General features: G+C 37.9%; 1 protein-coding gene across 1 annotated transcript in view; it reads right to left on the bottom strand.

The window, feature by feature from the left end:
• rnf217 (ring finger protein 217) overlaps nucleotides 1-26,314 on the bottom strand; it is a 61,186-nt gene that overhangs the window by 19,224 nt on the left and 15,648 nt on the right. The window contains exons 2-3 of the mRNA XM_004914601.4: nucleotides 20,569-20,802; nucleotides 13,221-13,385 (exon numbers count right to left, since the gene is read on the bottom strand). Of these exons, the coding sequence (XP_004914658.1) occupies nucleotides 13,221-13,385; nucleotides 20,569-20,802 (399 nt within the window). The remainder of the gene's footprint in view (nucleotides 1-13,220; nucleotides 13,386-20,568; nucleotides 20,803-26,314) is intronic.

The following is a 26,314-nucleotide window of genomic DNA, read 5'->3' as shown; positions in this document are numbered from 1 at the left end:
TTTTACATACGTAGACACGTGTAAACACAAACTTTTTTTTGTAGTTTTTAGTTTATTTTCCCTAAAAACTGTTTATTTTGACATTGTGACTATTGCATCAGATATTCTGACCACCAATTACACTGTCGTGTGACTTATTTTGTTGTTTCACTGATTTGTACAATTTTTGTGGTTTTATTGCATTTTTATCCCTGTATAAGTGTTCCTGATCTGTTTTTAGCATAGCTTTGCCAGGTGTAACTTTGGTGTACAAAAATAACTTTACCTATTTTGAATTCATCAGAATGTGTACTTTCCAAAAATATATGGTTTTCTGGGGGTCTCTGTATAGTTAGGGGGTGTTACAGCACATTATACGCTGACAGGGGGCTCTGTGTGCAAAAGCTGAGTTGGCAGGCGAGAAATCCATATGCGCTGTTTTGTGCCATTTTCATTTTGGGGTCAGTACATACCACAGACTTTGGTTTATCTATGCATATTGGGCATCAAACTGTTCAGTAGACCTCTGGTGTTCCTATTTGGGGTGATTTGCAATTGTACGCTAGAAATTGTGCGAGATAAATGTGGCAAACTGCAACATTTTTAGGCGATTTTCTGAAATATCATAAAAACCACAAACTTTAGGAAAGCTTTGCAGATTGTTACTTTTGTGTAGAAAGAACTCTTTACCCATGTTGGATTTGTCAGAATGTGTACTTTTTGTAGCATTATCCCACATAAAGGATGTAAATGTGTTGATTTTCTGAAATTACACATCATATGGGGGTATGTTCCCATTGGGGCCCCTACATGCCACATATTTAGGTAAACCTAAACATATTGGGCATCAAACTGTTCAGTGGACCCCTGGCATTCAAATTCAGGGTGTTTTATCTTGGTACCTAATGCTATGTGGGAGATAAGATGCTGCAGTGGAAGCTTTGAGGGGATTTTTGGAAATGTCATCAAAATTGCCAGATTTAGGAAAGCTTTGCGGCATGGTACTTTGGAGTAGATAGACATGGGTACCCATTTTGAATTCAGGGGAATGTGTACTTTCCAAAAATATATGACTTTCTAGGGTGAACATACTTTTTACTAGCTTTATCCCACATATAATGATGTAAATGTGTTGATTTTGCAGGAGCTGAAATGACAGAAATGATTGATCATTTGGGGGTATGTTCACATTGGGGCCCCTACATGCTACATACTTCGGTAAACCTATACATATTAGGCATCAAACTGTTCAGTGGACCCCTGGCATTCATATAGGGTGTTTTATTTGATAACTTCATGACCTGTAGGAGATAAGATACTATAGACTGGAAGCTTTGAAGCGATTTTTTAAAAACTTCACAAATTTTGATAAAAACCTATAACTTTAGGAAATTGTGACTTGATAGTTTGGAGTAGAGAGACAATTGTGCCTACTCTGGATTCCCCAGAATCTGTTCTTTCCAGAAATGTGTAATTTTCTGGGAAAAACCTTCTGTTAGTGGAAGTTTTGGCCTTGAAATCTAAAGTATGCAGCTTTCTGAAGCAGTGCTTTGGAAATTTGGTAGTGTACTGCTGGGAGTTTTTGACCTATGCAAGTGAGAAATCTCCATAAAACTGTATTTATATATAGTATTTGGTATTTCCAAATCAGCTGTATTTTTGTGCATAAAATAATTTTTGTTTCTGGTATTTGTGTTTATATTATGGAAAATATGATTTTTTTTTTTTTTATTTTGTAGACATTTAGAAGACTATATCTTGTTACAGAATTGGAATTACACCAAAATTCTACCAAATTTTGAAAGCTTAGTTTGTCCTGAAAAAAAGGATATATTGTTTTCCTGGGTAAACTAAAAGTTCCCCGAGGAAAGGCCCCTTAAGTGAAACAGTGCAAAATGCTCAAAAACTGGCAGTAGAAGTTCCACTTTGTCCAAAACGGCTGGCAGTGAAAGGGTTTATCGCCAACAATAAGTCTTCTATACTGTGGGTGACTAATCTTACCAAAATGCTATCCCACTGGCAGTGAGTTTTCAATAGTAGTGACTGCCCATGGGCCAAATAATCAAGCAATAAGCATTTTGGCCACACATGTTGAAGCCCAAACTGTCCTCTGATCCAAGAGAAAAGACCACAAGCATTGTGTGTAAGGTCACTGTGACTAAGTGCAGGCCATTATTACTCTAAGAATACATACTTCCTTACAGAAGCACAACTTGGTCAGTAGTAGCCAGAAGTTTTTTTTTTCTAATTAAATATTATTCTATGTAGATATAAGGCTGATTTTTCAACAGTGTTTTGCACACTAAAAACAAAAGTATATTGGACATTCCATTAAAAAATTTCACATACACAACAGCAAAATCTAATAACCCATCATTCTTTATTTTAATATGTCCGCTTAGATTAGACAAGCACAAATATGATGGAAGTCTTGTTAATAAACTATACTATTAAGTTCATGGATTGGTTCCTTATAAGATCGTAAAATAGCAGAAAGGAGCTCTTGTTTCCTCCTTTTCAATTAAAGATTAAAATTGTGTAAGTGCAGTGAAAGGGTGATGTGGGACCTACAGTATGATACAAATCAATGTTAGATGGTTGATGTGATGCTTGATAATTTGTAAACAGCACAACCTTGCCAGTGGGCAAAAGTAAAAGTTCTGACCATTTTACTGCCTTGTATGTAAATAAAGTATTCATAATAGTTGAAACATTTAACCCTTTAAGTGCCACAGGACGTAGACTTTACATCCTGTGGATAAAAGTACCTAAGTGCCACTGGACGTAGATTCTATGTCCTGCAGCACTTCCGGGTTTGGGAGCGGAGGAGCGGTTTGTAAGCAGCTTTTTTGCTCCCCGCTCATTCCCCAGGCCCGAGACAACGAGCAGTGGCAGGGAACGAGTGTCCCCTGGGGCCCCATAGAAAAAGCCAGACACATACAGTGGATATAAAAAGTCTACACACCCCTGGTAAAATGTCAAGTTCCTGTGCTGTACAAAAATGAGACAAAGATAATTTCAGAACTTTTTCCACCTTAAATGTGACCTATACAATGTACCACTCAATTGAAAAACAAACTGAAAACCAAAAAAATTCAAATAATGTGGTTGCAAAAGTGTGCACACCCTTAAGCTTTGTTGAAGCACCTTTTGATTTTATTACAGCACTCAGTCTTTTTGGGTATGAGTCTATCAGCATGGCACATTTTGACTTTGCAAGATTTGCCCACTCTTCTTTGCAGAAACACTCCAAATCTGTCAGATTGGGAGGGCATCTCCTGTGCACAGCACTCTTCAGATCACCCCACATATTTTCAATTGGATTCAGGTCTTCCAAAACTAATTAATCTTCTTCCAGTGAAGCCATTCCTTTGTTGATTTGGATGTATGCTTTGGGTCGTTGACATGCTGAAAGATTAAGTTCCTCCTCATTTTCAGCTTTCTAGCAGAAGCCTGAAGGTTTTGTGCCAATACTGACTGGTATTTGGAACTGTTCATAATTCCCTCTATCTTAACTAAGGCCCCAGTTCCAGCTGAAGAAAAACAGCCCCAACGCAAGATGCTGCCACCACCATGCTTCACTGTGGGTATGGTGTTCTTTTGGTGATGTGCAGTATTGTTTTTGCGCCAAACATATTTTTTTTGAATTATGGCCAAAAAGTTCAACCATGGTTTCATCAGACCATAACACCTTTTCCCACATGCTTTTGGGAGACTTCAGATGTGTTTTTGCAAAATGTAACCTGGCTTGGATGTTTTTCTTCGTAAGAAATGGCTTTCGTCTTGCCACTCTACCCCATAGCCCAGACATATGAAAAATATGGGAGATTGTTGTCACATGTACCACACAGCCAGTACTTGCCAGATATTCCTGCAGCTCCTTTAATGTTGCTGTAGGCCTCTTGGTAGCCTCCCTGACCAGTTTTCTTCTTGTCTTTTCATCAATTTTGGAGGGATGTCCAGTTCTTGGCAATGTCACTGTTGTGCCATATTTTCTCCACTTGATGACTGACTTCACTGTGTTCCATGGTATATCGAATGCCTTGGAAATTCTTTTGTACCCTTCTCCTGAATGATATCTTTTAACAATGAGATCCCTCTGATGCTTTGGAAGCTCTCTGTGGACCATGGCTTTTGCTGTGGGATCCGACTAAAAAAAATGTCACAAAAGACCAAGTAGAGCAGCTGAACTTTATTTTGGGTTAATCAGAGGCACTTTAAATGATGGCAGGTGTATGCTGACTCCTATTTAACATGATTTTGAATGTGATTGCTTAATTCTGAACACAGCTACATCCCCAGTTAGAGGAGGGTGTGCACACTTATGCAACCACATTATTTTAGTTTTTTTGGTTTTCTCCCTTCCACCTAAAAGATTTCAGTTTGTTTTTCAATTGAGTGGTACAGTTTATAGGTCACATTAAAGGTGGAAAAAGTTCTGAAATGATTTATCTTTGTCTCATTTTTGTACAGCACAGGAACCTGACATTTTACCAGGGGTGTGTAGACTTTTTATATCCACTGTAAATTCTACGTGCCTGGCTTTTCCTGCTCTCCCCCCTCCCTTCCTACATTCCCCCCTCCCTGGATCCTGGACAGACGACGGCTCCTGGGTCCCTCCTGCGATCTTCAGCCAGGTTAGTGCCACATACACACACTTACACAATCACACACATACATTTGTGGGGGAGTTGGGGGTGTTTTACACATTCACAGCACTTACAGCACTCACACTTACTTGCACACATTTTGCTTAGTGTATACATACTTACACACTTATGCAAGTTTGTGAATTTTTTATTTTTTTATCGCATCGTTTTTTTTCTTGCCTGAAACAAATGTTTTATTGCCATTGCGGATAGCGTATTCACTAACCACACTGCGCAATACCTTTTGTGTATTATTTTGGTGTTTGTATTACATTTTCTGTGATTTTGGTTCATTTTTATTTATTTTATTCCATTTTTAGCCATTTTACTGCATTTTCAGTTATGCATAGTTGTTGTTCACTTGACTTTGTCTGTAAAACTAATTTTCCCATGCCAAAATACTCAAACTGTGATTATGACTGCAGATATCACCAAAAACAAAATAAAACATTGATTTTAGTGATTTTTGGGGGGGATTTTAGCAATTTTATTGCATTTCACATTGTTCTTTGTTACTTGTCTTTGCACATGGACATTTTGTCTGCTGTATTTCAATTTGGCTTCCTCTGTACACCACATAGTTTGGTATATCTATGCATATTGGGCATCAAACTGTTCAGTATACCCCTGGCTTTCATATTTAGAGTGTTTTATGTTTGTATGGTACAAAATGTGGGGGTACATAATGGGGCAAAATGCAAGCTTTGTGCCGATTTTCAGAAATAAAATAAAAACCTTTCTATTTAGCATAGCTTTGTAGTTTAGTAGTTTGCAGTAGAAAGATGTATTTACCCATTTTTGTTTTGTCAGAATGTGTACTTTCGGAAAATGTATGGGTTTTTTAGGGTCTCCATACTGTTAGGGGGTCTTATGGCACATACTACACATGCCGGTATCTTATATTGCAGCGTATTCACTTTGTATGTACTAACTTCCTTTTGGGGTCTCTAAATGCTAGATATTTTAGTAATCCTATGCACAATGGGCATGAAACTGTTCAGTGGACCCTTGGCTTTCATGTTTAGTATGTGTTTTCTTGGTATATAATGCTATGTGGGAGATAAGGTGCTTGAAAGTGGAAGGTTTGATGCGATTTTCAGGTATTTCATCAAAACTAGCAATTTTGGGATAGCATTGCGACTCTTTGGTTTGGAGTAGAAAGACATGGGTACCAAATTTAATTTCGCCTGAATCTGTACTTTCCAAAAATATATGGTTTTGGGGGGTCAGTATATTTTTTTGTGTTTTTACCCCACAGAAAATGCAGTAAATGTGTTGAATTTTCAGGAGCTAAAGAGATCCCCGGGGTAATTTGTATGTACTAACTTCCTTTTGGGGTCTCTAAATTCCAGATACTTTAGTAATTCTATGCACAATGGGCATCAAACTGTTCAGTGGACCCTTGGCTTTCATATTTAGGGTGTGTTTCTTGGTACCTAATGCTATGTGGGAGATATGATGCTTGAAAGTGGAAGCTTTGAGGTGATTTTTTTTGAATTTTCATAATTTTTTATAGAAACCCATAGTTACTCATTTCGGATTCAGCAGAATGTGTACTTTTCAAAAATATACGGTTTCCTGTGGTAAACCTAATGTTCCAGAATTTTTGGCTTTGGAATCTAAAGTATGCTGTATTCTGTTGTAATGCTTTGAAAATTTGGTAATTTACCCCCCTCCCCCGTAATGAGAGAGCCCAGAATGTTTATAAAAGTCTGGCACTGAGGGGAACCGAAATATGAAATTCTGCTGGCACTGAAAGGGTTAAGGATTTTCTTTAATTGCAATGACCCCAGTTTTGACAAAAACAAAAGCAAGGATGTACTTCTTTACATAAAATGATTTCATGTGACACCTGTTTATGGTTCCAATACAAGATCAAAATCATAACCGACAATGCATTTTTTTTTAACTGCAATTGTAATCACACAGTTAGAGGTACTTCTCCAGCTTTTGGTCACGTAATTACCCAAGGCTTATTTATATTTGAGACAATAAACATGGTTACTCTGTAAACACTGCCTTGGATCATTCTGGGAAGCTTTTATCAGCAAGTCTGGCTGAATCATAGAGTTGGAAATAACACAAGTGAAAAAAAGCTATAGCAAGCTAAAGGTTAATAGTGAACAAGTCTAAAAAACACACTGCTGTTCTACTGCATTACATCCCGTTTAAGTTTTTTAATTGCAAGGATTATTTCTAGTATGAACAGTGAAATTCTGTGTATGTGAAGATAACATTATATATTAAGCAGTTAAAGGGCATCTATAAACACAATTTGTAAGCTTTATTTGATTTAAATAAACTTTAATATAATAAGTAAACAAATTCAAAAATAATCAAGTTAATCAATATCCCCTCATCAGTCTCTGTCTCTAAATGCAAGGTTTAGGTCACTTTTTTTTTTACAGACAACGTGGGGCCAATCCACTAAAGGCCAAAAAAGCGAGTGTTATTTTTAGCATGCATTAAAAATATTATAACTTCTTAGATTTGAAGAATTAACAATCAATTCACAAAAATGACACTTGTCTGAATTATGAAGCGATTTTATTGTCCTTATTTATCTTTCGATTACATAATTTTAAGAAATATTTCAAAGCATGCAATATATTTATGCGTTATTTCGTAGCACGCAATATTAGCGTACGTTATTACCCACGTATCCATTAGTTTCTGAAAACTACCAAGCTCTCACAAATTATATATTAGAGTTGCCTTTGCCTCTAGTAGGAAGTCTGCATGTACACAGAAAAACTGCGAAAGGGGAGACAGTGAAGAGTAAAACTGACCATACACGTAATGATCCACTCGTTTTCTGAGGTCACCAAATAAGCAGGTCCATAGAAAAAAAATGCCTTGCCAGTAAGATCACTGCAGAAATGGGCAAGGAGTATTATTTTAACTCCACACGTGCAAGAAAGACAACTGCGTAAATGGGTAAAAACATTAGGTCACCTACACCTGCACAAGAAAAATATAAATTTACAAATTTGTTCTTTTCCAGTGCTATTTGTTTTTCTCTGCCCCTTTTTGCCTAGCTAAAACTACTGAAAAAATGTAAAGACTGTTGTGCTTTCTACAGTGGAACGCATCACAATGTTTAATTTTCTCCCTTTCAAATCCAGCGTGACACCACAGGACATTTAAACTACAATACAGGACTGTGGGTTCTGAAGTGAAAATTGCAACTCTCCCCCAGCAATGGGACAACTAAAAGGTATGCAACAGTATGGCATATACAGGGTGGAATCCTTTAAATTTCTACTACTTAGATACCATCAAGTCCAAGATCCTATTTATTATTACCAAAAAATAAAACATTTTTAAATAATTATTGGGAGATGGCCTCCCATAATTCAAAGTTTATTATTTTTCTACTGTAATGTTTAATTTAGACTTCATTTATAAGGAGCAACTTTAGTACAGGCATGGGATCTGCTATCCAGAATTTTTTTACTAAAAAATCATTTAAACATAAAATAAACCCAATAGGATGTTTTTGCCTCCAATAAATATTAATTATATCTTCGTTGTGATCAAGTACAAGGTACTGTTTGAATATTACAGAGAAAAAAGGAAATAATTTTTAAAAATAAGAATCATTTGTTTAAAATGGAGTCTATGGGAGATGACCTTTCTGTAATTTGGATATTTCTGCATAACAGGTTTCCGGATAACAGATCTTATATCAGTACAGGAAAACCCAATTTCTCTTCCCACATATGAGTAGATAGATTGTGACACTAGTGACACTAGTAGACATTGTGACACTGGAAAAAGAGCTGAAGGGAGGATCCGAGAAAACACCTTTTTTAAACTGGATATAGGGTGGAGTATATAATCAGTCCTACAAAGGTCATAGATTATTTATAGAATGGATTATGTTAAAACTCTCATTTTATTATTTTTTTATATGAAATATTAAACTTTGTTATTCACTAGGATGTTTGCAATCAGTATAATATAATATTAAAATAATAATAAATTAAAAGTCCAGGAATGGTGCACATAGAGAATTCCAGGTACTGCCTGAGTGCATGGTTAACATAACATAATTAGTAAGCACAAAGATGGTGTTTAATTCAACGTTTCAGCTCCAAGACGCCGCACTTCTTAAGACGACTTGAGTCTGAGCCGAAAAACATTGAATTAAACACCATTTTTTTTTTGCTTCATACAAGTCCTGTGAGTGCGGTGATCCAACGTCTTTTCAAAAAATCTAGATCTATCTGCAGTGAGCCTTTTCCTCTTTCAGATCATTATGTTATCTCTTTTTTTTATCTCGCATGCGTCTCCTTCTCCTCCTTCTAACGCCCAGCCTAAAACCCTGATTTACAACACTCGAAGTGTCGATATAACTGCTCTCTCTAACTCTCTTAGCTCTAACCTCTCCTCTTTCTGTGCTTCCTCTGATCCTGAGTTACTGGTAACAGGGGCGATTCTGGACATATCGCGGCCTGAGGCGGCTCCTGGATGCCCCCCGCTCCCCAGCGCTTACCTTCTGAGCGCAGGAGCGGGTCCGGGGGCGGTGAGATCGCTAGTGCTGGTAACTGGGGCGCTTCTGCCGCCTAACGGCAGAAGCGCCCCTGACTGGTAAATACCTACAACTCTATTTTATCATCCGCAATAAACACCCATGCCCCCCTGCAGCCACAACGCAGTCGTGCCAACAATCCCCGTCCTTGGCTTAACCCTCAGACGCGATCCTGTGCACGATCCGCTGAGCGCATTTGGAGGAAATCTCGTGCAAAAGCAGATTTCCTCCACTATAAATTTCTTATGGTGTGTCTCAATACTGCCCTATCTCAGGCCAAGCAAGTATACTATAACACACACAAATAATAATAAATCAAACCCACGGCGATTATTTGCCATATTTAACTCGCTACTTCATCCTTCACCTAATGAATCAATCGTATCTGAACATACACCCCAGAACTTTGCTGAGTCGATTCTATTCGCAAACAATTTTCCCAACCTTCACATACCAGTAATCTCAGCCTTCCAGAATCACCTCGTTCCGTATTCAGCTCCTTTGATCTCGTAACAGAGTCTGAAGTTTCTCAGCTTCTCCGTTCCTCTCCGCCTACTACCTGCTCCCTGGATCCTATGCCCTCATCGCTACTAAAACAATATGCCCCTGACCTTACTCCAGCTCTTACTCATATATTGAATTACTCTCTGGCTTCTGGTACTTTTCCCTCTCTATTCAAACAAGCATGTGTAAAACCCATTCTCTAAACTTTTCTCGCATCACTAACTTCCTCTGCACCCATAATCTGCTGGACCCTATGCAGTCTGGTTTTCAGCCTGCGCACTCCACTGAGATGGCCTTATGTAGAGTGGCAAATGATCTCCAGACTGCCAAGGCCAAAGGACACTACTCATTTCTCATTCTCCTTGACCTTTCCTCTGCTTTTGATACTGTCAACCATTCTGTCCTTATGCAAATTCTCTATTCTCTGGGTATCCGGGATCAGGCTGCATTCCTGGTTCTCTTCCTTTCTTTCTAACCGCTCCTTCTCTGTTGCTCTTGCTAACAAATCCTCTACCCCGGTTCAGCTTAGTGTAGGAGTGCCTCAGGGCTCTGTGCTTGGTCCTCTGCTGTTCTCAATGTACACTCTCTCTTGTTAGCAAGAGCAACAGAGAAGGAGCAGTTAGAAAGAAAGGAAGAGAACCAGGATGCAGCCTGATCCCGGATACCCAGAGAATAGAGAATTTGCATAAGGACAGAATGGTTGACAGTATCAAAAACACCTTATTTCTTCTTTTGGTCTTAAATATCACTTATATGCAGATGTCATCCAGATATATTTAGACACCCCTGCACTAACCTCTGACGTTCAAACCCGGATTGCCAACTGCCTCCTGGCGATCTCCTCCTGGATGAACTAACGCCACCTCAAACTTAACCTAGCTAAAACTGAGCTCATGATCTTCCCGCCCAAACCTAGCCCTTCACCATAACTATTTACATCATGTCCCTTAACCCTGTTAATGCAGCACGCTGCCTTGGGGTCGTCTTTGACCAGTCCCTCTCCTTCTCTAACCATATTAATAACACTACCAAAACCTGCTGCTTTTCCCCCCGCAATATTGCCAAGATACACCCTTCCTTTCACAAGTAACAGCTAAAACACTAATCCATGCCCTTATCCTTTCCCGCTTAGATTACTGCAATCTCCTACTAACCGGCCTCCCAGACTCCTACCTCTCTCCCCTGCAATCAATCATAAACTCTGCTGCCAGGATCATCCTGCTCTCTCCTAAGAGGGAACCTGCTCAGCCTCACTTAAAGGAGACATATCCTATAAAAATTAACAATGTACCATGGAATTGTACTCCTCTAGATATAGAAGGATTGTGCTTAATTCCTCCAAAACCCCACTAGCCCCGCCCATCCATTTCACTTCCTGCTGGCTGAATTCTCTGGATGAGCTGGGGAGCCGGTGGCCCTCAGTACACTGCACTGTAGGAAAGGAAGCAATCAGCAACTAGGCTGACCTGATAGGGAACTGAAACCTGTCTTTGCTTGTGCGAGTGCAGGGCTGTGATTGGCTCTCCCCCTCCTACTGTGCTTCTGGCAGGGACCATTAGGACCCGCCCACCCCTCATTTCAAACTCAGAGAAGTGATATGATCTATAGAGAGCTCCAATAGAGGGGCCATTGTTACAGATAGGATTCATTTTTAGCATAATGTGAAACCAGCACCGTATATGATTCATAATTGCCTACAAAATTAGGGGTTTTCCCATTTATCCAATATGTCTCCTTTAAGCTCTCTGGCATGGCTGCCTGTTAAGCAAAGGATAGCTTACAAAATCCTTCTGCTAACATTCAAAGTCCTTCACTCCTCTGCTCCTCACTACATTTCTTCACTGGTCTCTCTGCACGTTCCTGGTTGTCTCCTCCGCTTCTCTCAGAGCCTCCGTCTTTTTACACCATCAACACCCACTGCGCTTTCTCTTAAACCTTTCTATCTCTCTGCTCCTTACCTCAGGAACTCTATCCCTGAATCTCTCCGTAGGGAACACTCCCCCACTCTCTTTAAGATTAAACTCAGATGCTACCTTCTCGAGCACTAAAACATTATTTTGCCCAGTCCTGCGCTTAAGGGCAAATGCCCATACCTTGTGCACTCTTACCTTCCAATTTGTGCCTGTATGTTACCCAACCACTTAGATCGTAAGCTCTATGGGGCAGGGACCCCCTTCCTACTGTGTCTCTTACCACATGGCACTTATTCCCTGTGTATTTATACTTATTTATTGTATTTATTATAACACTGTCCTCCCTGTGTGTAATTCTGTATATTGTAAGATTGTACAGCACTGCATACCCTTGTGGCACTTTATAAATAAAGTTATACATACATACATATATATCCTCATGTATTCATCCAGTGGCCAAGAACTAAATCGTCCTGTAAAAATATAGTACACTATATTGTGTACACCTAGCTTCTTTAATATTAATTCTAATGTAACAAATGGCACCGCTACGTGTAAGGACTATGGGGCCAATTCACTAAAGGTCAATAAAACAAGTGCTATTTATAGCATGCGTTAAAAATTGTATTGCTTCTTATTTTCTGCAACTTAACACTCGATTCACTAAAAGGACAGGCATCATAATTAAGATGCAATGTTCTTTGCATTATTTAAATTGCGATGAGTGATTTTCTTGCGTTATTTCCTGTCGTGCACAATATATTTCACCGCGTGCGATATTTAGCGCACAATATTACGCATGTAACCATTACTTTCTGAAAATTACTGTTCTGAAAATTACCATTTCCCTGAAAACTGGAGGATGCATCACTCTAGGTCCAACACAGAGTGATGCAATCCCACTGCAAACTCCATGTTGTGTTGCCAAAAGCTCAGGAACTCTTTAAGTACCGCCTGCCCCAAGTAGGTGTTAATATTCGCATTTAATGATTCATATGTGTTTGTGAATCATGCATCAGTATTATTTCTATTCACTAATTAACGCAATGCAAGGTAAATAACACATTGCGATATGCGTCTTAATGCATGCGAAATGACTTTGATGAATCGGGACTTAATTATCTTATGCTTTTTAAAGCAAAAAAGCATGCGATAAGCGTTAACGAACTTTAGTGAATCGACCCCTATGTGTAAGCCAGTCATAAGGAAATTAAAAGGAACTCTGATATAGAACTTTTGATGAACTGCACAGGCAAATATCAATTAAAATCCAGGTGGCACTGGAACATATGAAGGAAACATGGATGTTTCCATTTCATGGTTGATTCCGGAGTGAAAAGCATTTTGGCATTTTAGAAAATAAATTAGTTTTTAATTATTTTTATAGATTTTTTTTGTAGTATGTGTAAGCATCCCTGCACTAAGGTTTATAACTGAACAATTAAACACAATTTGCAATGAAACCAACTTACTTTCTGTTGATAGTTTTGATAAGAGAACTATAACTTGGTATAACCTCACACTGCCTTAATATTAACAGCTAATTTAAATAAAAAAAAATAACCAGTACTGAGTATTCAACAAACAGAAAATTTCACTATATGCATTACCAGGAAGTAATTTTCCAGTTATGTAACTCACCTTACATCGTGGGCATTTTTGGGCATTTCTCTGTCCATGTTCTATTTCATTGGCCCAGTGACGCAAAAGTTTGTCACCTTTTTTGTACTCTCTGCAGTTAACTCCTTCATGCCAGGGAGCATGGCACTTAAAACACCAAATAAATTGGCAAGACGGGCACTGTATCTGTGAAGAGAGAGAAAATGGTTATGTTGGGTAAAAAGTTAAGATGTCAATGTATCCTTGAGTTGGCAGACATCAATTTATGTCTGCCTCTTAATAAGAAAATTTAAGTATTCAAATAAAATCTTAGAAAACTCACTACCACACCTTATATATTGTTACAAACAGAAGAGATCTGAGGTTTCTTGCCCATATCCTTATATATTACAATCTCAATTTCAAAATATAAATCACAGTTTTGATAATTATATGGCCTATTTAGTAAGATTTTACCAGTCATTTAATCCAGAGAAATGTCTTCCAGCAGTAACTAAATCTGGGCACAAATGCAATTCTAATCTTATATTGTAAAGATGACTGCCAAAGCTCCTAAAGCTTATAAAAACAAGTTAACATTGACAAACATAACTGAGTATAAATTTAGGTTTAAACAATCTAGGACAATGCTAAGGTCTCTGTGTTGTCTATGTTTTCAGATTATTTTACTCACCAGATGTTTTGTGAAATGTTATCTTGTAAAAATGTCTATAAATTTAGTAGTTAGGCTTGGGTACATTAAAAGCTTTGAAAGGCTGCATATCCAGGAAGCTAGATGGTTTGTTCTGAATGAAAGCACTTAGATTAATAGAACAAAATATCTTATTAAATTATTTCTTTTTAGAAGGAGCACTCAAAAAAGCAATTTTAATAATGAAAAAATGTTATTCACCACATTTTGGGCATTTGCCCTTTATAAAGTATGTGGCTGATTCGGTAGCTTATCTGCCAGTCCTTTTCTATTTTCTGCCCTGGCGGCTCTGGCATTTGAACAATATAACACAAACCAGCAGACTGACAGACCTGTCTTGCTGGAGGAGACTGGCCTTTGCAACTTAAAAGTAACAACCAGGAGTTCAACAAATTATGCTTTCAATAGCAATTATATTTACAAATAACTTTTAAAGCACTAAAATGTTCAATAAATTCACATTTGAAAATTGCTTGGAATTATGTTTTCTTTTATTAGGCAAACAATTATTTTTGGGGTTGACATGTCCTTTAAAAACATTTTCTATATTACATAATCTAATCCTAACTTTAAAGGAAATTAGTCAACAACTGGAGTGTCCATATAAATAGCAGAAAGGTCTGAAGCAGGAGTATATTACATAGTGATAAATAAAACACAATTATACCCATCTAACCCAAATGTAAATATCCTAGAGCTTTTACCAATCAGTCAGCATGCCATATTTCAAAGTTAAAGATTTGAAGAAGTGGCACAATACACAAAGAGCTTAAAGGAGAAGGAAAGGCTAATAAAGAGTTAATCTTAAGCTGCAGGCATACCCTCCGTTCTCTCAATAGTGCCCTTAAGTCTCCCCATATATCTCCCGTTCAGATGATCAGAAGGAAAAAAAAAATGCTGAGCTCTGTAAAGAAAATTCCCATAATGCCTCACTCCTGCACCAAGACCGGTGTACATGCGCAGATAGTAAGACTATCAGGAAGCTCCCTGCTGATTGGGTCAGATCACACATTCCTAAGGGGGGGTTATTAGCATTCTTGAGGGAGGGTGGAGCAGGAGAGAGGAGAGAGCTGCCTATCTCTGGCACAGAAAAACAAAGAAACAAGAAATCCTGTTTCTTTTAAAAGAGAACTACTGTACGTAAAAACTAAGCAAGCTTCATCAGAAAGGTCTGTAAATACAGCCATAAGCACTCACAGAAACACTGCACTCTATTTTTGATAGAAAAAAAACACAGGATTTCTTGTCTCCTTTTTTGTAAACATGTTCTTGGGTATCTGACTTCCTCTCTCAGAAACATCCTTAATTCCCATGGCCAGAGTCTGCACAGTTTTCTCCTCTCTCCTGCTTCCCCATCCCATAAGAATGCTAAATACTCCCTCCCCCCTCCCTTAGCAATGTGTCATCTGAGCTATAAGGGCTTGAGCTGCAAACAGGAAGCTATGCTGCTCTTTACTTAGCTATGGCAATGCTTTCTGCAGAATAAATATATTGTTCTTTGTGGCACTAATGTGGCAAATCTATTGGCAGTAAAATGCCAAAATGACTTTCCTTCTCCTTTGAACCTCCTATGCTTGTCTTAAAGAACTGGTGTACAATTGTATGATAAAATATATACATTTTTTAAGCCTGGAATATTGGGCCTTTCCAAGATGATGGCTTATTTGATGATATTTACAGAATTATATTTTACAACCTCACCAGGCAGTGTATTAAACCTGTAACACACTCAAGTTACAAAGCTGAAGTAACTGCAAAGTAAATGCATGCCCTTTGAGCTGGATTTTTTTTTAAAGTGCTTCTAATTTTTATTGTGATATGGTAATCTTATCACAAAAGCCACTGTTACAGTTCTATTTAAGTAGGAAAAACCTAGAACTGCCAATCCATGTTTGCAAAGAACATCTAAATGGCTTAAAAACATGAAGCAGGTGCATTGGTTCTTAAAGTAGTGTTTGAATTGGCCACTTGCTCATGTAGTTATTGGCAGCTTACAGCCTCTGTTTAGTGAGCACAAAAAACTGCAAATTAAAGTCCAGTTTAAGTGCATTATAACAAAGCTTTAAATAAATAACAGCAGCAGATATGTAAGTCTGCCTACAGATATCCTATTGCAATGTATGTACATTTTAATTTAGGTCCTAAATGCTATTGCAATGTGTTTTATGTCTACTCTCTAATTGCATTTACAGTTGCAAGAAAAAGTATGAGAACCCTTTGGAAATATATGGATTTCTGCAGAAATTGGTCATAAAATGTGATCTGATCTTCATCTAAGTCACAACAATAGACAATCACAGTCTGCTTAAACTAATACCACACAAATAATTAAATGTTTCCATGTTTTCATTGAACACACCATGTAAACATTCACAGTGCAGGTGGAAAAAGTATGTGAATCCCTAGACTAATGACATATCCAAGAGCTAATTGGAGTGAGGTGTCAGCCAACTGGAGTCCAATCAATGAGATGAGATTGGAGGAGTTGGTTACAGCTACCCTGCCCTATAAAAAACACACACCAGTTTTGGGTTTGCTTTTCCCAAGAAGCATTGCCTGATGTGAATGATTCCTCGCACAAAAGAGCTCTTAGAAGACCTATGATGAAGAATTGTTGACTTGCATAAAGCTGGAAAGGGTTATAAAAGTATCTCCAAAAGCCTTGCTGTTCATCAGTCCATGGTAAGACAAATTGTCTATAAATGGAGAAAGTTAAGCAGACTGTGATTGTCTATTGTTGTGACTTAGATGAAGATCCTATCACATTTTATGACCAATTTGTGCAGAAATCCATATAATTCCAAAGGGTTTAAATACTTTTTCTTGCAACTGTATGTTTGATCCATTAAATGTACCAGCCAAAGCATTTATTTGGGCTTTAGATAATACATTCTCGTTATTGTAACCCAATTGAAGTATGTTTTAATAAGATTTTATGATTTTGTGAACAAATGGCAAGTTTTACAAAATGACAATTATAAGTTATGTATTAAAGCACACTGAGATGTTAGTAGGTTAGCAGATTTTGTAGAAAAAAAACAAAAAACACAAAATGATTTTGAATCATTTTTTCTTTATCACTGCAAACCATAATCATTTAAAAGACATGTAAACCCCACACACAAAAATCTACAGTAATCCTCCTGTAACCCACTCTAGCCCCCTCCATCAGGAATTTACTTTACCTGTTGGCTCCTGGGCATGCTCAATTTTTGCCAACTCAGATTACTAACCACCCCCCCCCCCCCCCCCCATTATAGCAGAGATGTAGAGATGGCATTGCTGGTTTCCATAGAAACTCAGTTCTAGCAAACTGCTATTTTTTTCTCCTAACCTCCTCTCCTGAGCTCCGCTTAACCATTACAGTGCTCAAACAAAGCAGAACTTTTATCAAAGACAGCTCTGCCTGAGTAAGCCTGCATTCTTGATGCAATTTATGCTGTATAAGGGTTGTTGTGCATTTTTTCTGTTTGCAGATTTAAATGTAACTGATGATGTGTCAGAGATGGCTTCAGGGTGAAAGTTGCTATTTGTTTTAGTAAAATGTGATGGTGCTGGCAAACGAAGGGGATATCTGCAGTACAAATGATGCCATTTGGTTGGGGGAGACATGCTCAAATGATAGGAAATGTAGGCATTACATGTCCATTAAGGCACACGGTTTAAGTGTATACTATATACAGTGTAATGGTATAACAATATACAGCAGTGCTGTCCAACTTCTGTGGTACGTGCCAGAATTTTTGTGGCCTATGTGGTAGAGGGCCAATAATGGAAGACAGTGTTGACCACCCCTCCTATTTAACCACACCCACTTTAAACCACACCCATGTTATCACGAGAGCTTTTAAAGTGGACCTGTCACCCAGACATAAAAAAACTGTATAATAAAAGTCCATTTTATTATACACAGCTCACACTTTCCCCCTTCCTCACCATCTAATTGTGTAGCCAGTGCATGGGTCTGGGCATCTGGTCCCCCAATCTGGCATATACACAATATTTTGGGGTGATACAAAGCTTGCCTTAATAACTGTGTCCACAAAATGGCACTGCCTATTTGCTGTGATTGTGTATTTCCAGGACTGAAGGAAACAAGTGTTCTATTATTTATATAGTGTAAGTGAAGTTTATTTTGCTTAGCAAACAGAAAAGAATTTCAAATTATTTCTTAGGGTGGCAGGTCCCCTTTAAGACCATACTCACATTAATGGTGGTAGCATAGCAAAAACCCAAATGGTTGGTGTAGAAATACCACCCTTCATTCATATGTGAAAGAATTATATTAAGACACATAAATCCATATGCTGCCTCCTCCTCCTCCTCCCCTGAGGATAGCACAGCAACCCCAAGCATATAATTACACACCTTAGGGACCATATAATGACTATTTCCAAATGGTGGTCAAAAACTGTCTTCCATTATTGGTCCTCCTCAATGTAGGCCAGAAAAATTTCGGCCCTCGGTACCACAGAAGGCACAGTATGGCACAACACAGGCAGGCAGAGTACTGCCTGCATGTGCCATACTCTCCCTGCCCTACCCTGCCTATGTGTGCCATACTATGCCTGCCACTGCATGGCACACACAGACAGCATAAGGCAGACAGAGTATGGCACATACAGGCAGGGTAGAGTAGGCAGAGTATGGCACAAACAGGCAGCATACAGTAACACAATGCTGGCAGCCAGACAGCCCTGATATACAGTATATTTGGTAGCAACTATCACAGACAATACATTGCACAACAGATTTTATGCTTTTTGTAGCTACTTTAGAATTCCCTGCCACTGATCTGCAACTCAGTTAGACAAAGTTAGCAAGTCCTTTTAGTCAGGTTGGGGTCATAATCATTCATTTCTATAAAACTCAATAGATGACGGAGTTGAAGAATGCTGCATCTAACCTCAGCAGTCAGATGAACCTTTACATGCTTTACTAAATCTTATCTGAACAGGACTATTTAGATTTTCATTACAAATCTGATTCAGTTAAGTCCATCTGTATAATAGTAAAATGAACTAGAAAGGGAAGTTTGAGAACAAACTTAATGTTGGGTTGAAAAACGTGAAGTGACTGAATGAAATCTGATCTGTCGTTGGCTCCGCCCACTTTTTCTAACCTTGGACCCACAGTTATATAGTAAAAACCCCTGTGCAAAGTTTGGGGACCCTGGTTTTAATAGTGTCTGAATGGCAGCAATTTATATTTCCCCACTGAAAGTCAATGAGTGACATCTGTTTGGCGGTTGGTGACTCTGGCCCCTTTTTCTAACCTGGAACTGCAGTTACCAGTGACTAACTCTGCAAAGTTTAGAGACCCCGGTGTTATTACTATGAGAATGGCAGCAGGTTGAATTTCCGCCAAGTCAATAGGTAAAATCTGATTGGCTGTTCATAGCTCAACTTTTGGGCATCCATCAATCATCATATTTTCATTCAGGCTGACCCCATGACTATCTGACTCAAGTTTGGGGAGTGTAGCCTCAAAGCTGTAAGATTGGCAACAGTTTAAGTTTTCCCATAAAAGTCAATGGGTGAAATTTAATTGGCTGTTGTTGGCCCCTCCCACTTTGGAGTCATCCAACATATGTTGCTGTTTCATTCGGGCTGACCCCATTATTATGTTATTCAAGTTTGGGGGGTGTAGCTTCAAAGCTGTAAGTGTGGCAGCAGTTTGAAAATCTTCCCTGTCAAAATCAATGGGAAAATTGGGGGGTTCGGAGCGGCGCCACAAAAACACGGGGGACGGAATCACTTAGAAAAGCACAAGCAACCTGCTCCGCTATAGGGCAAAGAAGTGTGGAGAGTTTGGGTGTTGTACCCCTAAAACTGTAGGAGAAGTAGCGTTTAGAAAATGGGGGTGCTAAGAATAAGAAGAAAAAGCGGAAGAATAAGCTGAAGAACAGTATGTTGGGTTTTTCAACCCAACATAATGTAATTAAATACAGATATGGGGAAACCTATACTTGCCAAATTTTAGAGAACGCTTAACTTGGTAATTCTAAAATTGGTAATCAAAACACTAAAGGACATCTCATGCTCAAGTTGGCACACCATTTATGATGGAACAGATGCAGGCAAAGAACCCAGAGAAATCTACATTTTATGAATATCTGCAGGCATACTTTTGCATAACTGGAAAGACTGGCTGGCTGCCTGCAATCACAGCACAGTATATAAGGCTACTTTCTATATTTTACTTGTGGAAATGTATATATTTTTATGTGGCACTAATCATAATATATTTAAACCTATGATTGTCTGACCATATGTACTCATTTGTGTGTAATATTGATAGGAATATACACTTTTACTTTTTGTATTCTGTGTTGTCTGTGCCTACCCCCTCTTCTCATTCCCCAAACAGTTACTAAATAGGGACATAAAAAAAGCTCAGAATAAAACCAACTATTATCATGTTCCTTTTGTAACCCACATTTCTGATACTGCATGTCAGTATGTGGTACCTGAGCAGGTAGGCTGTATTATTGTGTCACACATTGTACTATTGTAAGCAGTGCCTGCCCATTTACAGTAGTGTATTACTCCCAGTAACTTATTATTTTATACAGATTTAGTACACAAGTATCAGCTAGGAAAAGGCACCTTAATGTAAGCCTTATGCAATAAAACATTTTAAATGAAATTCAAGCAAAAATGCATGAGGCATGCTCACTTTTAGCTTGTTCTCAGATTTGGTGAGGTTTGGAATGTGGGTTTTACTCCTGAATGTTGTAAAGTGCTTGCACTGTGGGCAGGGCTTGGTGCTCGAGTCCACACGGCTAAGTTCCAGGAAGTATTTATACTTGATGATGTCATCATGTGGCAGGCTATACAAAATGGTAGATTCATCCAGATGTTTATTGCACTCAGTTATGGGGCATCTGATTTCTGCTTGTCCTAGCTGCACCTGCAAGGAAACCGAAGAATCCGTTTAAGGAATATAATACCTCAAATGTTATCTTTAACAGAACACTTAGGGACATATATTTTTGCTGGAAAAACAGTGAATTTGACTGTTTGAAATGAAAACATTCGAGATTTATTAAGCACAAAAAACTCCACAAAAAAAATCAGCATCTAAAAGCCATCAAGTTTCTGTAAACATCAAGTAAACGGGAGTTGTATTTTCAAAATTCAAGGTATTTTTCAATTCGATTTTCAAGATTAATTAAAAAAGAAGTGATTCACTGCATTCAAGTTATCTTTTCATGTTTTTATGTGATCAAGATTTGAGTTTTCTTAAAAAATAAGTACACATTTAAATATGGCGAGTTTTCAACTTTTTTAAAATTTTGAAAAAAAATTAAAAACACTCTAATTCAATTTCGGTAACTAAGCCTCCTTTACATTTTTCATGAACAATGCTTTGGCCCAGCAAAAATTTAATGATTTACAAAATTCCCTACCTGAAAGAAACCCACAGATATATATTTAACATACAGCAAGCACATAGATATTAGAACACATTTTAAAGGGAAAGGAAAAATATAATGGGGGGGGGGGCAATTTGTAAGGAACTCCACAGTGATTATAATCACTTAATTGAGATTCCAGGCCAGTGGTCCTGTTCGCTGAAAACTTCACCAGCCTGGAGCACCTTCCCCCCATTTCCTTCTCCTTTAAGTTAAAAGAGTGCAGTGTGAATTAAAATGAATTAATAAACAATAAAAATATACTATATGCAACTACTAAAAATTAATTTGGTCATATTTGAATTTTTAAAATGAATACAGACACCACTAGATATATGTGAAATATTATTCTAGGTACACACAGTGTGGTTAAGATGAACATTTATACTGGCAGATATTATATACAAAGTAAAAACTAAAAATTTCTAGGTCAAAACCCAGGAGATCAATTTATCAAATTTAGAATGTTAATTTTTTCTAATTCAAATAAACTGTAATACATATGAAACTAGACTGTGTGCTTATTAAAAAAAACTTGAATGCAGCAAATATGCCTTCTACATTCTACAAACTCTCAAAAAAAAAAAAAAAAACAGATTAGCCACATTAGTGCCATCTAGAACACTATATTCATTCTGCAGAAAGCTTTACCATTTGTTTAGATAGCAGCTGTCATTTTAGCTTGGTCTTGGAAGCTTCTTGCTGCAGCTTTAGCTGTTGAAAGCTCAGATCACACATTCCTAAGGGAGGGGGAGTGCATTCTTATGGTTTCTTATGGGAGGTGGGAGAGAGGGAAGGAGAGCGGAGCAAACTGAGCTGACTCATGCCCCTGCCCTGAAGGATTTTTTCTGAGAGAAATAAGTCTGGCACAGAAGAACACATGTACACAAAAAAATAAAAGAAATCCTTTGTTTCATTTGATAGAGGACTCAGTGCAGTGTTTCTGTAAATGCTTATGGCTGTATTTAACTTTTTCATAAAGCTTACTTAGTTTTTACTTCTTCCCCTTTAAGTTTAACATTTAATTTTTTTGAGCACAATAAACAGAGTTTTGGAAACCCGTATTTGAATTTGCGGGTTTTAGCCCCAAAAATGATAAATCCAAATGTTGATAATCAGTCCCTTAGTACTCAGTGCTTACTGAGCATGGGACAGACTGGAGCAGATGGGTGCAAGAGAGAAATTGCCACAAATCACCTTATGAAAGCAAGCACAGTATAATCTCTCATTTAAACAAGGAACTTCTAAAATAGGACATTAAACTGAGCTTTTTTTTGCCAAGCAAATAATTTCACAGTTTTTGATGTTTGCAAGCCGTATGGTAGTTTCTATTATTATTATTATTATTAACAGAAGTAGGAAGAGGCAGAACAATGCATGCTCCTATATGATGATGAAATTTCCTTGATGTATTTTTGAACAGCTATAGCTCCCAGTATCCTCTCATGACTCTCAACAAGATGCTGGAAGTTATATTTCAGGAATAAGTGACAGAAAGCAGACTAACTTCTCCAGCAGCAGAATTTTGGTACCTGTATTATGGTTTGGCTTTCTTATTTGTTATATAGTAAAGTCAAGCCACTAATATATGCAGCTGATGGCTTTTAGTATAGCAGTGGGAGCCAGGCAAACATATGCACATTTTGTAATATATTACTCAGACATCATTACAATAATTAACAAGGGATAATCCTGAAAAGCCAAGCCATCTGATTGTACTATGGCCTTTCCTTTCTGGGAAAGTAGTTTAAGCTTAATTTAGGGATTTGCATACTGCACGGCAGACAAACCTTGTGACAGTGCTCAGCAAGTACAGTAATCCTGGCAATATATTTAACAGTGGGGGAAGGGCATGCATTTAATTTACAGCAGATTTGACATGAAAAAATGAAAAACCCTTAGAATCAAATGTTACTTAAGGCAAACAAATTTAGTTTCCAAATTTACAGACAAATAATCATGAATACATTACATGTATTTCATACAACAAATAGGGTATTTACCTTTCTTGCCTATTAATAAAATTGGTGTCAAGCATCATTTGTACCAGCCAAGATGGTAAAATACTGGGGTCAAGTATCACTGGTAGTCCTCCACAGTTGTTGCTCTGACCTCGTTACCATATGAATATTACCCTTTACATACAGTTATATGACATTGGCCATGAATATAACAAGTTGGGACAAGGCTGGTAGTGGTGTGATAATGGCATTATATAGTGTCTGGATTGGCATAAGTGTAAGTAGTATGTGGAGGTTTCAACACCCTCTCCCAAGTTGGTAAGTATTCAGCATGCAAACTTTAGACTGCCATACGTATCTGTCTATGCACTACAGCTTCCGCTCAGCACAACTGCAGTCTGCCGTCTGATTTTCCCTGCCTGTCATAACCTTGCCCTACAGATCTCTGAGCTACTCCAACTTGTCCACACTATCTGCGCCAGCCTCAAAATTCACACCCTCACAGTCCCTAGAGAACTAAATCTAGAATTGCCTGACATGCGTTTTGCCCGTATTGGGCTTTGTCAAAGGCTAGGAGCTGCCGGTTTGCGCAAGCTCTATGCGTCTTCCCCCGCCTCTTCTTGATGACATCAGATTGTGGGTGGTTTATGTCTGACGAGTATCTAGCTACAGCTTACACTTTCCCTTAGGTGAAAACGCTACATTGTATCGATATGGGTTCTCTAACATGTATTGGCACTCATATAATACCAAGTATACAAAATGAAATGTTGTAACACCTATTTTGTACAAAATAACAAATGAGATACAACTAAAATCTTACAAACAATGCAGGCACGGCGTAGAAAAGTCTATTTTCTAGTAAATAGCTAGGAAAGGTTATCCCATACATGAGAGTACTGGTGTGGGACCCATTTTCCAGAATCCTCGGGACCTGGGGTCTTCCAAATAAGGGATCTTTCCATAGTTTGGATCTCCTACCTTAAGTCTACTAAACATTATTTAAACAGTAATTAAACCCAATAGAATTGTTTTTGCTCCAATAAGGATTAATTATATCTTAGTTGGGATCAATAAAAGGTACTGTTTTATTATTACAAAGAAAAAGGATACCATTTTTTAAAATGTGAATTATTTGATTAAAATGGAGTCTATGGGAGATGGCCTTTCCGTAATTCGGAACTTTCTGGATAATGGGTTTCCGGATATGGGGTCCGATACCTGTATTATAAAATTGTCGAACTACCAGAATGTATGCCTCATTTAATACAACGTAAATATAAGTATGCAGGGATAGAATCTCACTTAGTTCTCTGAGAGACAGCGTATATCCATCTACTTTCTTTAGATAATAGGGTATGGTTCAGGTTTCCACCTCTAATACCTAAACTAACTTTTTCAATGACTGTTGCTAGTAATTCTTCTGGGTCACCATTGTGTTTGCAATAAAAATGCTTGCTAACAGAGTTTATTCCTTTAGTCTTTTTTATTGTCATCAGTGTTCAAAGCCTCAGTGTTCACAAGCAGTTTGTTAGTCTCGTATTGGGGCAGATAATCATATAAATTACCCCAGTGGTTCTACAGTTTGCATATTGGCCATTTCTATATGTTCTCCTGAACCTGACGGTAAAGTTGTTAATATTGATGATATGATGGGAAATGTTACAGGTACCCCAAGCAAAAGTGCCAGGGTTACAGCATCTGGGTTTATTGCCTCTGTAATTGATAAAATGACTCTTGACTAACACATCACTTAGATTGGGTGTGTGCCTAGGTGTGTATTGGGAAATTTCACCTAAGTATTTCCATAATGTGGGTCCGTTTTCAGTATATGCCAATGTTTGCATAGTATATTCAATATTTCTGGCCACTGGTTACAAAAAGTGCTAATAAATTATTATTATTATAATAATAAATTATTGACCATATCGGTCCGAGGTTTAGGTTTAAGCATTTCTGCCCATTTGGAGTTCACGTTTCCAACCCCTTCATATTGCTGTATCCTCTCTACACTTAAGAAGATCTCTCAGTTCACCAGCTCTTAGTTCAAAGAAACTCTCTGATGAACAATTCCTACGGATTCTTAGAAATTCACCTATGGGTACAGACCGTTTAACACTTTCATTATGGGGACTTTCAAAGCGCTGTTTCCTCTGTGACTAGTGAACCCTTGTGATCTTTCGTAATGTTTGAGGCAGGTGATTTTAATTATACTGATGATATTGACTGGATCAATAGTACTGCCAGGAAAGTAAATGGGAACAAGTTTATAAACGTGTTACAAGATTTTGAAGAGCCAACCAGAAACCATGCTATGTTGGATGTAGTGATCTGAAATGACTCAGAAATATAGCAAATGTGCAAGTCATTAAAACCCTGGGTAACAGTTACCATAATTTTATTTGTTTGGTGCAGGTAACAAATATACGCTGCGGCAACAAAGGCCCTGAATTTTAGAGGACAAATTTTAGCTCCTTAAGGGTAATGCTTCAGAGCATAGATTGGGGCATTGTGTTTTCTGCTAAAAACACTGAATAGAAATGGTTGTCATTTAAAATGATATTAAATCATTACTGTTCTCAATTTATTCCATTAATAAGTAAATGTAGGAGTGCTCAGAATCATCCTATGTGCCTTAATTTGGAGGTAAAGAAGTTAATAGGAAAAAAAGGGGGACAGAAGCTGCATTTAATTAATATACACTACACTAATATAAACACTACAACAAGTGTTGTAAAAAAGCAATCCGGAAGGCTAAGATAGAAAATGAGGAGCATATTGCGGTAGAGGCTAAAACTAACCCCAAAAAGTATAATAGTAAAAAGATGCAAGTAGAGTGTGTGGCCCCATTGATTTATAGTAACAATATGGTTACAATTGGTACAGAAAAGGCAAATGTGCTAAACAAGTTCTTTTATTCAATGTACAACAGAGGAGCCAGAGTGCCAAGACCCACCCAATAGCTGCAATGTTGGCTCAGCTCAAACTAGTCAGTGGTTGCCGCAGGATATGGTGCTTAAAGGTTTACATAAGATTAATGTTAACA

This window comes from Xenopus tropicalis, chromosome 5 (assembly GCF_000004195.4).
Source record: "Xenopus tropicalis strain Nigerian chromosome 5, UCB_Xtro_10.0, whole genome shotgun sequence".
Taxonomy (NCBI): Eukaryota; Metazoa; Chordata; class Amphibia; order Anura; family Pipidae; genus Xenopus; species Xenopus tropicalis.
Note: the sequence above shows the minus strand (reverse complement) of the source record. Positions and strands in the feature narration are given on the sequence as shown.